The 15174-nt window shown below is 34.9% G+C and overlaps 1 protein-coding gene across 2 annotated transcripts in view; it reads left to right on the forward strand.

Moving 5' to 3' along the window:
• Positions 1-15174, forward strand: part of AKT3 (AKT serine/threonine kinase 3) — a 322405-nt gene that overhangs the window by 166254 nt on the left and 140977 nt on the right. For both annotated transcript variants that reach the window (XM_058533528.1, XM_058533529.1), the window contains exon 5: positions 13290-13434. In XM_058533528.1, the coding sequence (XP_058389511.1) occupies positions 13290-13434 (145 nt within the window). The remainder of the gene's footprint in view (positions 1-13289; positions 13435-15174) is intronic.

The following is a 15174-nucleotide window of genomic DNA, read 5'->3' on the forward strand; positions in this document are numbered from 1 at the left end:
TCCATCGGTGGACATTTAGGTTGTTTCAACATCTTGGCTGTTTTGAATAATGCTGCAGTTAATATGGGAGTGCAGATATCTCTTCAAGATCTTGATTTCAATTCTTTTGGATAAACACCCAAAAGTGAGATTGCTGGATCATATGGTAGTTGTATTTTTAATTTTTTGAGGAACCTCCATACTGTTTTCCATAGCTACTGCACCATTTTGCATTCCCACCAGCAATGCACAAGAGTTCTAGTTTCTCCATATTGTCGCCAACACTTGGCGTTTTCTTTTTTTTTTTTTTTTTTTTTTTAATAATGGCCATCCTAACAGATGTGAGGTGATGAATCATGTGGTTTTGATTTGCATTCCCCTGATGATTAATGATGCTGAGCATCTTTTCATATACCTGTTGATCATTTGTATATCTTCTTTGGAGAAATGACTATTCAAGTCTTTTGGCCATTTTTTTTTTTTTTTTTTTTTTTTTTTTTTTTGTGAGGAGATCAGCCCTGAGCTAACATCCGCCAATCCTCCTCTTTTTTTTTTTTTTGCTGAGGAAGACGGCCCTGGGCTAACATCGGTGCCCATCTTCCTCCACTTTATATGGGACGCCGCCACAGCATGGCTTACCAAGCAGTGCGTCGGTGCGCGCCCGGGATCCGAACCAGCGAACCCTGGGCCGCCGCAGCGGAGCACGCGCACTTAACCGCTTGCGCCACCGGGCCGGTTTTGGCCATTTTTTGATGGGGTTATTTGGGTTTTTTGCTATTGAGTTGTAGGATATTGCTTAGATATTTTGGATGTTAACCCCTCATCAGATATATGGTTTCTTACATTCCATAGGTTGCCTTTTCACTCGGTTTATTATTTCCTTTGCTGTGCAGAAGCTTTTTAGTTTGATGCAGTCCCGCTTCTCTGTTTTTACTTTTGTTGCCAAGAAACCATTGCCAAAATCAGTGTTAAGAAGCTTTATCCCTATGTTTTATTTTAGGAGTTTTATAGTTTCAGGTCTTATGTTTAAGTCTTTGTGTATGGTGTAAGATAAGGGTCCAGTTTCTTTCTTTTGCATGTGGATATCCAGTTTTCTCATACCACTTGTTGAAGAAACAATCCTTTCTCCGTTGTGTAGTCTTAGCACCCTTGTTGAAGATCATTTGACCGTACGTGCGTGAGTTCATTTCTGGGCTCTCTATTTTCCACTGGTCTTTCTGTCTGTCTTTATGCCAACACCATACTATTTTCATTATTGTAGCTTTGTAATACGTTTTGAAGTCAGGAAATGTGATGCTTCCAGCTTTGTTCTTCTTTCTCAAGATTGTTTTGGCTATCTGGGATCTTTTATGGCTCCATATAAATTTTAGGATTGTTTTTCTATTTCTGCCAAAAATGCCATTTGAATTTTGATAGAGATTGCATTGAATCTGTAGATCACTTTGGGTCATACAGACATTTTAACCATGTATTATGTCTTCTAATCTATGAACACAGGATGTCTTTCCATTTATATATTTCTTTAATTTTTTTCATCAGTGTGTTGTGGTTTTCAGAGTACAAGTCTTGCCTCAACTTGTCCCTTGGTTAAGTTTATTCCTAAATATTTCATTCTTTTTGATGCTATTGTAAATGGGATTGTTTTCTTAGTTTCCTTTTCAGATGTTTGTTGTTTGTGTATAGAAATAAACCTGATTTGTATGTCAATTTTGTATTCTGCAACTTTGCTGAATTCATTTATTAGTTCTAACAGTTTTTTTTTTTGGAATCTTTGGAGTTGTCTACCCATAAGATCATATCATCTGCAACCAAAGATAATTTTACTTCTTCCTTTCTGACTTGGATGCCATTTCTTTCTTTTTCTTGCCTAATTCCTCTGGCTTGGACTTTCAGTACTATGTTGAATAGAAGTGGTGAGAGTGGTCATCTTTGCCTTGTTCTGATTTAGAGGAAAAGCTTTCAGTTTTCCACCACTGCGTATGATGTCAGCTGTGGGCTTTTTGTGTATGGCCTTTATTAGGTTGAGGTAATTTCCCTCTCTTCCTAGTTTGTTGAGTGTTGTATCATGAAAGAGTGTTAAATGCTTTTTCTGCATCTATTGAGATGATCGTGTAATTTTTATCCTTCATTCTGTTAATGTGGTTATCACATTGATTGATTTACATATGTCAAACCATCCTTGAATCTCAGGGATAAATACCACTTGATCTTGGTGTATGATCCTTTTAATGTACTCTTGAATGCAGTTTGCTAGCATTTGTTGAGAATTTTTACATCTAAGTTTATTAGGGATGTTGACCTGTAGTTTTCTTTTCTTGTGGTGTCTTTTTCTATCTTTGATAACAGGGTGATGCTGGCCTTATAAAATGAATTCAGAAGTTTTCTTTCTTTGATTTTTGGAAGAATTTAAGAAGGATTGGTATTAATTCTTCTTTAAATATTTGATAGAATTTGCCAGTGAAGCCATCTGGTACTGGGGTGTTCTTTGTTGGGAAGTTGTTGATTACTGATTGAATCTCCTTATTTATTATTAGTTTGTTCAAGCTTACTATTTTTTTCTTGAATCAGTCTTGGTAGGTTGTGTGTTTCTAGGAATTTATCCATTTCTTTCAGATTATTCAATTTGTTGCTGTATAGTTGTTCATAGTAGTCTCTTATAATCCTTTTTGTTTCTGTGATGTCAGTTGTAATGTCTCCTCTTTCACTTCCGATTTTGAGCCTTCTCTCTTTTTTGCTTAATTAGTTTAGCTAAAGGTTTGTCAATTGTTTGATCCTTTGAAAAAACCAACTGTTAGTTTCATTGATTTCTTTTCTATTCTCTATTTTATGTGTTTCTGCTCTAATCTTGATTGTTTCCTTCCTTGTGCTAACTATTGCCTTAGTTATTCTTTTTCTAGTTTCTTTTGGTATAAAATTAGGTTATTTATTTGAGATCTTTCTTCTTTTTTAATGTAGGCATTTACCTACATTTTACCATAATAAACTCCCCTCTTAGTACTGCTTTTGCTGAATCCCGTAAGTTTTGGTATGTTGTATTTTTGTTTTCATTTGTCTCAAGATATTTTTTTATTTCTTCTTTGATTTCTTCTTGGACTCACTGGTTGTTCAGGAGTGCATTGTTTAATATCCACATATTTACAGATTTTTCAGTTTCCCTTCTGCTATTGATTTCTAGTTTCATTGTGGTTCGAAAAGATACTTCTTATGATTTCAATCTTCTTAAATTTGTTAGGACTTGTTTTATGACCAAACATCTGATCTGTTTTGGAGAATGTTCTTTGTGCACTTGAGAAGAATGTCCATACTGCTGCTGTTGGGTGGGATGTTCTGTATGTCTCTTAGGTCCATTTGATCTAAATAGCATTGTTCAAGTCCTCTGTTTCCTTATTGATCTTATGTCCTGATGTTCTATCCATTATTAAAAGTGGGATTTTGAAATCTCCTATTATTGTGTTACTGTCATTTCTGTCTTCAGTTCTGTCAATGTTTGTTTCATATATTTGAGTGCTCTCATGTTGGGGGCATATATATTTATAATTGTTGTATGTTCCTGGTGAATTGACCCTTTTATCATTATATAGTGTCCTTCTTTGTGTTTTGTTACAGTTTGTGACTAAAGTCTATTTGTCTCATGTAAGTATGGCCACCCTTGCTCTATTTTGTCTACCATTTGCATGGAATATCTTTTTCCTTCCTTGCACATTAACCTGTGTGTGTCCTTAAATCTGAAGTTTGACTCTCTAGACAGCATATCATTGGCTCTTGTTTTTTTTTAATTTATTCAGCCACTCTATGTCTTTTTATTGAGTTTAATCCATTTACATTTAAGGTAATTGTTGATCGGGAAGGACTTACTATTGCCGTTTTTTGTTCATTGTTTTCTGTCTGTCTTGTTGCTTTTTTGTGCTTCTTTTGCTCTCTTGCTGTCTCCCTTTGTGTTTCATTGAATTTTTGCTGGTAACGTGCTTTGATTCCTTTCTCATTTTCTTTTGTGTATCTTTTATATGTATTTTCTTTAAAGTTACCTTGGGGCTTAATTCTTAAAGTTATAACAGTCTATTTTAAGCTGATAACAACTTAACTTCAAATTGCATACAAAACTCTTTTCTTTTACTTCAGCTCCCATACTTTATGTTCTTGGTGTCACAAATTACATCTTTTTATATTGTGTATCTGTTAACATATTTTTATATTTATAGTGCTTGTATGTTTTTGTTTTTTTGGGTTTTTTTTTTTTTTTTTTGGTGAGGAAGATCAGCCCTGAGCTAACATCTGGTGCCAGTCTTCCTCATTTCGCTGAGGAAGATTAGCCCTAAGCTAACATTTTTGCCCATCTTTCTCCATTTTGCGTATGGAATGCTGCCACAGCATGACCTGATGAGTGGTGTGTAGGTCCGTGCCCGGGATCTGATCCTGTGAACCCTGGGCCACTGAAGCAGAGTGTGCAAACTTAACCACTATGCCACTGAGCTGGCCCCTTATGCTTTTTTTTTTTTTTTTAACCTCTATACCAGAATTAAAAGTGATTTACATAGCACTGTTACAGTATTACAGTATTCTATATTTGTCTATAAATTTACCTTTGCCAGGAAGCTTTATACAGTAGTATCCTTTTGTGTTTCTGTCTAGCATCTTTTTGTTTCAACTTGAAAGACTCCTTTCAGCAATTCTTGTAAGGGAGGTGATGTACTCTTTCAGCTTTTGTTTACCTGGGAAAGTATTTCTTTTTGAAGGATAGTTTTGCCAGATATCGTATTCTTGGTTGGCAGTTTTTGTCTTTCAGCACTTTGAATATATCCTCCCATGGCCTTTTGGCCTGCAAGGTTTTTGCTGAGAAATGCACTTATAGTCTTATGGGGGCTCCCTTGTAGGTGATGAGTTGCTTTTCTCTTGCTGCTTTCAACATTCTCTGTTTGTGTTTGACTTTTGACAGTTTGATTATAATGTGTCTCAGTGTAGATTTCTTTTGGTTCATCCTAGTTGAATCTGGATGTCCATTTCCTTTTCCAGATTTGGGAAGTTTTTAGCCGCTGGTTTTTCAGATAAGCTTTCTGTCCATTTCTCCCTCTTTTCTCCTTCTGGGACTCCCATAATGTGTTTAATGAGCCATTTGATGATATCCCATATGTCCCTTAGGCTTTCTTCACTCTTTTTCGTTCTTTTTTCTTTTTGCTCCTTTACCTGGATAATTTCAAATGACATGTTTTTGAGTTTGCTGATTCTTTCTTCTGCTTCATCAAGACTGCTGTTGAATCCATCTAGTTAATTTTTATATTCAATTATTGTATTGTTAAGCTACAATTTTTAAAAATATATTCTCTTTGTTAATATTCTTATTTTGTTCATGTATTGTACTGAGGTTGTTGAGCATCTCTTTGATGGTAATTTTGAATTCTTTGTCAGATAATTATATACCTCTCTTCCTTTAAGGCCAGTTTCTGGAGATTTATTTTATTCTTTTGATTGGGCCATATTTTCCTGTTTCTTTGTTTGCCTTGTAAGTTTGTTGGGATTTGCACATTTGAAAAAACAGCCACCTCTCCTGTCTTTACAGACTGGCTTCGTATAGGGGATGACCTTCACCAGTCAGCCCAGCTAGAGATTCTGGGGGCCTTTCAAACCTTTTCTGTGGATGTGACTTCTGGATTTGTGTGTGTAAATCTCCAATTAGGGAGACCTTCAAGTTTCTTTTCACAGGACTTTATAAGCTCTTGCTCCCTCTAGTGCCTGTCTCCAATACTGCAGGTTTCCTGGAGCCACCACAAGCCTCCTAAGTCTCTTCTGTTGTCAGCACCACCTAGGCTTCTAGATTATGTCAGGTCCCATCAAGGTTCTGAGTTAGGCGAGACAGAAACCAGTCCCATGGCCATTCCCTGAAAAGCCAGAATATTGGATGCACACGCCACTCTTCTCTTCCCCCCAAGGGAGAGGCTGTGGAAGCTTTATCACCTTCTGTCTGCTGTATGTATGTCCTCTGGAGCAGCAGCACGCTGCCCAACTCTTTTTTGTTCTCAGTAGCCCTCAGACATTTAGAGTCTTCGAGATGGGCAAGGAAGAAACAAGTTCCTTGGGCAGCCCCTTAAAATGCTGGAACATTGGGCACATGCTCCAACTCTTTCCCTCCAAGAGAGAAGCCAATAGTTAGAGGTTTTCTCCCACTCTTTCTGTGCTGAGCCAGGAAGGAGGACTGTGGTGAGTGTGTGCGCGCCAGTCCAAACCATCACCTTTGTTCTCTGACCTGGTGCCCTTTACTGTCCATGTTTGATTCAGGCAAGACAGAAGCCAATCTCTTGGGCAGCCTCCTCGAAAAGTCTAAACACTGGACGTACGGTCCAGTCCTCTCTTTGCCTCCCTTGGGAGAAGCTGAGCGTTTCCTTCTGTCTCTGCTGTGTGGAGCTAGGCAAGGGAATATGGTGATTGGGGGCCACAAATTTTTCTGCCGATTTCAGTGCAGCTGGTTTCATGCTCACCTGGGATACAGGAGCATCTTAATTGGTTTTTGGATTTCTCACGAAGGGAATTAATCCATGTATTATTGTTGAGCCGGTGTCTTCATTTGGGGGAGGAGGATCTAGAGCTGCCTATTCTGCCATCTTGGTGACGTCTCTAGTTCATTCTTTTAGGTGAACTTTAGGTTATTTTTTTAACATCTAAAAAAAATTCCTATTAGTATTTTGAATGAACTGTCTTAAACTTATAAATTAATTTGGAAAACACTGAAACATTTGTAATACTTAGCATTCCACCATAGTACACGCTGTTTATATTTACTTAATTCTTTTGGTAATGTTTTTTCCCTCTTTATTTGAAATAGTTGATAGTAAGCTTATTTGTAGCTATTTTATATTTTTATTGCTGTTGTGATCAGGATTTTTAAAAATATTTTTTCTTATATTTCTTGTGTTTAGAAGGAGAGCTACTGGTTTCTGTTCATTGTGTAATTCAAAGCATTTATTCTTTTACAGGCATAGCACCTGCAGATAATAACACTTTTGTCTGTTTCTGATAGTTTTATCTATTATTTCTCTGTGTTTTTAAGCACTATTTAGTAATTTTCATGATAGCAGATATATAAGTATTTTCTCTGATTTTAATGTGTGCACTTCAAATTATTCACTATTAAATATGATTTTCTGTATGTACTTTATTATGTCATACAGGAACATCTACTTTACAAACCCAGGTTATTTTCCTTTCTTACAGAGAATCACTTTCACTGTCACCACAGTCGCCCCACTACACTCACAACCACGTGTGTGTGCACACATACACTCTTCTTATGTCACAACTGTGTCGAGCTATTTGTGGTTTCCCAAGTATTAGTTGTATAGTACAGTGGGATCTTCTATCACCTGTGGCTCTTTCTCGTCTCTTTTGCCCCTGTGCCAGTAATAGCCTCCCTTCCTTGTCTCTTCCTCATACTTTCTTCCTGTACCAACTCATCTCGTACATCTCCATTCACAAAGCACCTCTCTCCTTTGGTCCCCATCCCAAACTTAACATTGTTTTTCTTAGAACACCACTGTACTCAGTGCTTACTTGTTATCATTTTACCTATAACACTTTGTTGTACTTATTCACAATACCAAGGTTTCCCCATCACTGTAAGTTCTTACTGAGCCATGGCTTATTTGAACTTTAGTAGCACACGTATATTAGATATTTTAATTAAATATTTATTTTTAAATAAATGATCAGCTTGTGGAAATTGTTTAGTTTTGTATAAGTGGTATATATACTTTAAAAAGATGAATTTGCTTCCTTCATAGGGGTCTCCATTCTGTTTTCCAAATTGACTACATTTTCTAACATTACTTAGGAATTAGACGATTGGATGCCCTCTTTCGATTAGTAAGATGCTTTGGCCCAATACTCTTTCGCAGAGAGAGAGATACTCTGCGAAAGAGTATTTTTATATATGTTGTAGTATTATATTATTATATTTTATTATATAGTAATATTAATCATATAATAAATAGTACGATTTATTATATTATATATATAATATATGCCTATGTTGTTCAGTTATGGTGACTTAGGTAATTTAGGTCAGTAGTCCACCTAAGCACTACTAGAAAAGCTGGAAAAAATATTTAAAAAAAAAAGGCATCCAAGAGCCTTTAAAGCTGTGAAGAATTAAGGGGCCAAAACTTTAAGGAAGAAACCCAGAGAAATGAACCCACTCTTTCCCTGGGGGTGCCTGCTAATTCTGGAAGACGTGTCTGAGATGTGGAGATTGGGAGTAGCTGTCAGATCTGATAGTCCTATTGTGGAATCCAGGGCCTAGCAAAGAGGAGGCATGGTAAATCACTGCATTTCAGGTTGGTACTCTGAAGGATTATACTCTAGAAGAAAGGGTAGACTGTAGATAGAGTTACCTTTTAAGGATTGGAGTCTAGATTTAAATTATTTCAGGCCTTAAATTTGGTTAATATGATCCATTTTTGCTAGTCTCCTAGGAGCCTATTAAAAGCAAATATAAATAATTTCTAAAAGAAGATTATATCTTCCTAGACCTCAAACTGTCTCTTTATTTTTCATGTACATTTTTCAGTACTCATTAAAAATAAACAAGTATACAAAGATTCAATACAGTGTGGCCAAAACCGCAGAGACAGAACAGGTAACAGAATAAGATTCATAGAGGCTCTAGATAATGGAGTTATCAGACAGAGATTAAAAGAACTATGTATTAGTATGTTCAAGGAAATAAAAGTTAAGGCTGGGAAGTTTACCAGAGAGCTAGAAATTATAAAAAAGAATAAATTGGAATTCTAAAATTGAAAAATAAGAGGCCAGCCCGGTGGCGCAAGCGGTTAAGTGCGTGTGCTCCACTGCGGTGGCCCGGGGTTCGCCAGTTCAAATCCCAGGCGCGCACCAACGCACTGCTTGGCAAGCCATGCCGTGGCAGTGTCCCATATAAAGTGGAGGAAGGTGGGCACGGATATTAGCCCAGGGCCAGTCTTCCTCAGCAAAAAAAAGAGGAGGATTGACAGATGTTAGCACAGGGCTGACCTGATCTCCTCACAAAAATAAAATTAAAAAATAAAAATAAAAAATAAATAAAATATAATTGAAAAGTAAAATATTTAAAATTTTAGTGCTAGTGGATGGTTTTAACAGTAAATTAGACCTAGCATTAGAGAAAATTAGTGAACTCAAAGATAGGTTATAACACAATATCCAGAATGAAACGTGAAGAGATAAAAGGGTAGAAAATAAAAATAAATAAGAACAGAATGTAAGACATAAGGAATGCAGTGAGAATGTCTATGTACGCATAATTAGAGTTTCAAAAAAGAAGAGTGAAACAATGGGGCAGAAAGTATTTGAAGAGATAATGGCTGAAAACTTTCCAAAGTAGCTAAAGATATCAAACTGCATATTCAAGAAGTCCTATAAATCTCATGCAGGAAAAATACAAAGAAAACCCACCTAGTCCCATTAGACTTTTGAAAACAAAAGACAGTGGAAAAATCCTTAAAGCAGTTAAAGAAAGAAGATACTTTGCCTTCAAAGGAGCAACAATTAGGCCAAAAGGTGATATGTCAACGGAAATAATTGACCTGGAATATATGGAATGGAATGATAATTGGAGAAATGGAATGATATTCCCAAAGTGCTGAAAGAAAATAAGTGCTCATTAGCAAAAATGTTTTCCAAGAATAAAAGTAAAATAAAAATATTTTTATTTAGTCATATAGGTATTATATGTTTACATATATTTTATATGTAGAATATATATTTATATTATAAATATTTATGTAGTGAAATATTTCAGTAATTTCAGTCAAAAATTGAGATAATTTGTCACCAGCAGACCTGCAGTAAAGGAAATACTAAGAGTATATTCTTCATATGGAAGAAAAATAATCCCAGATAGGAGGAGAGATGCAGGAAGAATTTAAATGGTAAATCATTCTATAAAGCCAAATGAATACTGATGTTATGAATAATAATAATATATTTTGTGCTTTAATTATATAAAGAATGAAAAAACCTGAAGTAATAACATAAAAATGGAGGTTGAGGGAAAAATGGAGTTAATGTCTTGTGATGTCACTGCATTTTCTGGGAAGAGCTAAAAGTATGGACATATTAGACTTTGCTAAGTTGAGGATGAATGTTACAATTTCAAGGATAACTCCTAAAAGGAAAGCAAGAGTATGATGAGCACCAAGCTAATGTGAGGAGAAATAGAACCATAAAAAATTAATTAATCCAGGGTACGTTATGTAAGTGGACTATGTAAAGTGAAGCATGTATATAAAAATAATGCAACAAAAGATGGCTGAAAAGCCAATAGGAAAATTAAAATCGAATTCTGAAAAAATTAAATAAAACAGTAAAAAAAAAAACAGGCAAGAAAAGAGGAAACAAAGAAGAAGAGACAAATAGAAAAAAGTAAAATGGTAGACTCACATGGAGTCATATAAATAATCGCATTAAATGTTAGTGGATTAAACACTGCAATGAAAAGGCAGAGAGTTTCAGAATTGATGAAAACACAAGGCTCACTTACATGCTGTCTATAAGAGATGCACTTCAAATATAAACACAGCGGGATTGAAAATAAGTGGATTGAAAAAGACATATCATGCAAACAATAAGCATGAGAAGGAGATTTGCTACATTATGTCAGATTTCAAAATAAAATATATTCCTAGAAAGTACTGGGCCACTTTATAATGATAAAAGAGTCAATTGAACTGGATGTTATAACCATCATGAATATGTATGCATGCAATAACAGAATTAGAAAGAGAAAAATAGACAATCCCTCAACTGTATTTGGAGATTTTAAAATTCTTTTGGGCAGTCGATACAGCAGCTAGACAAAAAAATCAGCAAAGACATAGAATATACTATTAACCGTCTCAATATAATTGATGTTTACAGAAGACTGCACCCAAAAGTAGCAGAATACACCTTGTTTTCAATGCACATGGTACATTTGCTGGGATAGATCATATTCTGGATCATAAAACAATTCTTAATATATTTAGATAGATTGACATTATACAGAATATGGTCTCTGGCCTCTGTAGGATTGATTAGAAATCAATAACAATAAGAGAGCTAGAAAAACTCCGAGTATTTGGAAATAAAACAACATACCTCTTGATAATCATTTGGTCAAAAACAAAATTCACAAGGGTCATAAAAATGTTTTTAAATGAATAATAATGAAAATAAAGCATATTAAAATTTGTAGGATATACCTAAATGAGTGCTTAGATGGAAATTTATTACCTTAAATGCCTATATCTTAAAAGAAGAAAGTTCTCAACTCAGTAACATAAGCTTCCATCTTAAGAAACTAGAAAAGTAGAATTAAACTCAAAGTAAACAGAAAGAAGGATGCAATAGAGACTATAAATCAGTGAAATAGAAAACAGAAAAATAATAGAGAATAATCAATAAACCAAAGCTAGTTCTTTGATTAAAAAAAAAAAGTTAACAGAATTAGAAAACGTCTTGGAAGGTTGTTAAAGAAAAAATGAAGAGGAAAGACACATTACCAGTACTGACCCTAGAAAACTTGAACAGCCCAATATCAGTGAATAGAATTGAGTTAGTCATTTAAAAACCTTTCTTCAAAGAAAACTCCAAGTCCAGATGGCTTCACTGGTGGATTCTGTCAAACATTTAAAGAAGAAATATTTGCAATCCTACACGATTTATTTCAGAAAATAATGAAGGAGAGAACACTTCCCAACTCATTTTATAAGGCCACTGTCACCCTTATCCGAAAAACCAGGCAAAACTATCATAAAATGAGAGAACTGTAGCCCAATATACTTGTAAATATAGATGCAAAATTCGTTAACAAAATTTTGACAAATCAAATTCAAAAAATATGTAAAAAGGATAATACATCATGACCAAATGGAGTTTATCCCAAGAATTCAGTTGCATTAACATCTGAAGATCATTCAACTAAATTCACTCTATTAATAGGATAAAGGAGAAAAACTACATGGTCATTTCAACAGATGCAGAAAAAGCATTTAACAAATTCAACATCCTTTCATAACAAAAACACTCAACTGACTAGGAATAGAAGGGAACTTACTCAACTTGATTAAGGGTATCTACAAAAAAACTACAGCTTACGTACACTCAAAGGTAAAAGGCTCAGTACTTTCTAAGATCTGGAACAAAGGAAGAATGTCTGCTCTCACCACTTGTGTTTAAGATTGTACTGATGGCCTGATCTAGGGCATTATAAGGTAAGAAAAAGAAGTAAAAGGAAAACAGATTGGAAAGGAAGTAAAACTGCTCTTAATTTTAGACAACATGATTGCATCTGTAGAAAATCCAGAAAAATAAAAGCTACTAGAACTAATAAATGAATTTAGTAAGGTGGCAGGGTACAAGGTCAACATACAAAAATCAACTGTATTTCTAAATAGTAGCATGAAAAATTAGAAATTTAAAATTTAAAACCTCCACAATAGCATAAAATAATACTTAAGAATATATCCAGTTAAATATGCCCAAGACCTTTCCACATAAAATTACAAAAAATTGCATTGGGAAATTAAAGACCTAAATAATTGGAGAGCTCTACCATGTTCATGGATTGGAAGACTTAATGTATTAAGATGGCAGTTTCCCCAAATTGATCTATAGATTTAATGTAATTTCACTCAAAATTCAAATAGACTTTGTCTTAAGAAATCGACAAGCCAATTTTAAAGTTTATATGGAAATAAATGATCCTTGATCTGATAGCGCGACTGTCAAAAAGTAAAAGCTTGATACTGCTTTTCCTGAGACTTGTTATTTAAGCTACAAACTTTATGCCTATCATTTTTTTTTAAAAAGAAACTTATCTATGATCTGGAAACAGTGAAGGTTTTGGCTTTGGAAACCTTTTTTAGAACTTCTCTTGGACCATAGTAAAGTTCTTGAGTAGGTCAATGATGGACTTACAGTGGCTAAACAAAACATTAAAAGAAGTGCAGCAAACTTATGGGGATCAATTTACTTTATAGGTAAGATGTATACAGACAGTTAAAATTTAACTGTACTTTTAAAGGATTTTAACTGAATTTTCTTATAATTCTTTTCTTCTTTGTTTTCTTTAGCATACCTCCAAATAAATGCTACTACAAACTTCAGGCCTGTAATGTAAAATGATTTTAGGATTAATTTCCTCTTGGAGTAGAGTGGGAGATAGTTTATGTGTATGTGTGTGTATTATCCTGCAATAGACTTTATTTGTGTTGATTTCATAGTTTATCAAAGGGAAATATTTGAATTGTTTGCCATCCTCTATTAATGGGAAATTTTACTTGTTATAGGGAAGAATGGACAGAAGCTATCCAGGCCGTAGCAGACAGACTTCAGAGGCAAGAAGAGGAGAGAATGAATTGTAGTCCAACTTCACAAATTGACAATATAGGGGAGGAAGAGATGGATGCTTCTACAACCCATCATAAAAGAAAGGTAGAAAATAATAACTTATTTCCCTACTCAGCACAACATTTGTGTGTGTGGAAGAAATATGCTAAAAACTGCCATTGGCACAAATTGTCAGCTGATTATCTTATGATATGCAAAATATGGGTGTGGGTGGTTTTTATTCAGGTGAAGCTGAAATACCTGTTGTTGTTTAAAACCAAATAATTGTAGCATCATCTCAGTGGTTCAGCACCTAGCACTGAGTGCTGGTAGGGCTGGTTAGGGAGTTATGGCTGATGTGCCATCCAGCTACTCTATAATTTGCATTTTTACGTATTCTTTTTAATACCATTTTAGAAACTTGGAAATGAAATGTTTTCCCTAATGATTTGGTCCTTTTCCATTTGGCATTCTGTGTGCTCCTGAAAACAGAGGCACAAGTGCTCTGGTGTACTTCCCGCTAGATTCCCCCACCTCACTGATGTCCGCAGGAAAGTGAACAGTCTTGGAAATTACAGCTTTTTATTTTAATGGCTGCTCCTGAGCCAATGAGGGAAACAGATTTTTCCTTCTCTCAGTGCTCCAGAATAAGAAGTGCCAATTTGCATATTTATGGGAATTGTAAATTATGTTTTTCATTGCTATAGAAAATTGAAAAGCAACTTCCTTCTGTAAAAAATGGTATTAAAAGATTAATCTAAAGGATATAGGTGTTCAAAATAGATGAACATGCCATTTTTCATGTTAGAATGTATTTGTTAGAATAGATTGTAAATTAATCTTCAGGTAGGGAAACACTAATTGTTAAGGTGATTATCTTATCCATGTAATTTGGTATTAGCACAGGGATTAAGAACTCTTTGGAGTTAGACTGCCTGAGTTCAAATCCTCCTTCTTCCATGAGCTAACTGTGTAAACTTGGTGAAGTTACACAGTCACAACCTGGCATTAGTTAATTATCCTTTCCTTATCTGAAGTTTCTATCTGAATTAGAATAATATTCTATGCTTGATCTTGGCCAAATGTCTGAGAACCCTTTGTGTCTTCCTTGAAGACGTAAGCTCTATTTGTTAGTTGAACTGAATCCCCCTTCTTCTGAGTCACCTTAATGCTCCCCCTTGTTCCTCAGTCACTGCAAAGAGAAAAAAACAGTCTAGCTTTACCCAGCTACTCAGAGATAAGAAAACTTTTGCACGTGTATGTGCATATGTACACAATTAACTTGATTTGACTATGCTCATAAATTTAAAATCAGATCCCAGTTAATCTCATCCTTTAAGTTATAAACTACACCATTCAGTAACAAGCATACCAACTATCCCCTGTTTAATTCTGTGGAATTCCTAAAATTCTGCTTGATAACAAAAATTAATAATAAGATGCTGTAGAGGCAGTTAGAGGGTAAAAGTGGGGTCCTAATTAGAAATACTGTTACGGATGGATGAAAAATTTTGGAAATGAATGTGGAAATTTACCAGAAGAGCTTTCAATGAAAACAGACAAACATTTTGAAAGATGTAAAAATGGAAAAGTATGGAGGATTTTACTTTTTCTGTTAAGGCTAGTTATAAATGATTGTAAAAACAATACGTTTTCCTCTTTTCACAATTACTGGTGTGGATTGTCTTAGAATTCATCACCTTCACTAATTATCACTTGTAAGCATTTATTATGTGCTGATTTTGTGCTAGGCTCTGAGCAGTACTTTTATATGTGCTATCTCACTTAATCCTCACAAGAATCATCCGAGGTAGGTACTATTATTATCCCATTTTACAGTCGAGT

The sequence above is a fragment of the Diceros bicornis genome, chromosome 38, assembly GCF_020826845.1.
Source record: "Diceros bicornis minor isolate mBicDic1 chromosome 38, mDicBic1.mat.cur, whole genome shotgun sequence".
Taxonomy (NCBI): Eukaryota; Metazoa; Chordata; class Mammalia; order Perissodactyla; family Rhinocerotidae; genus Diceros; species Diceros bicornis.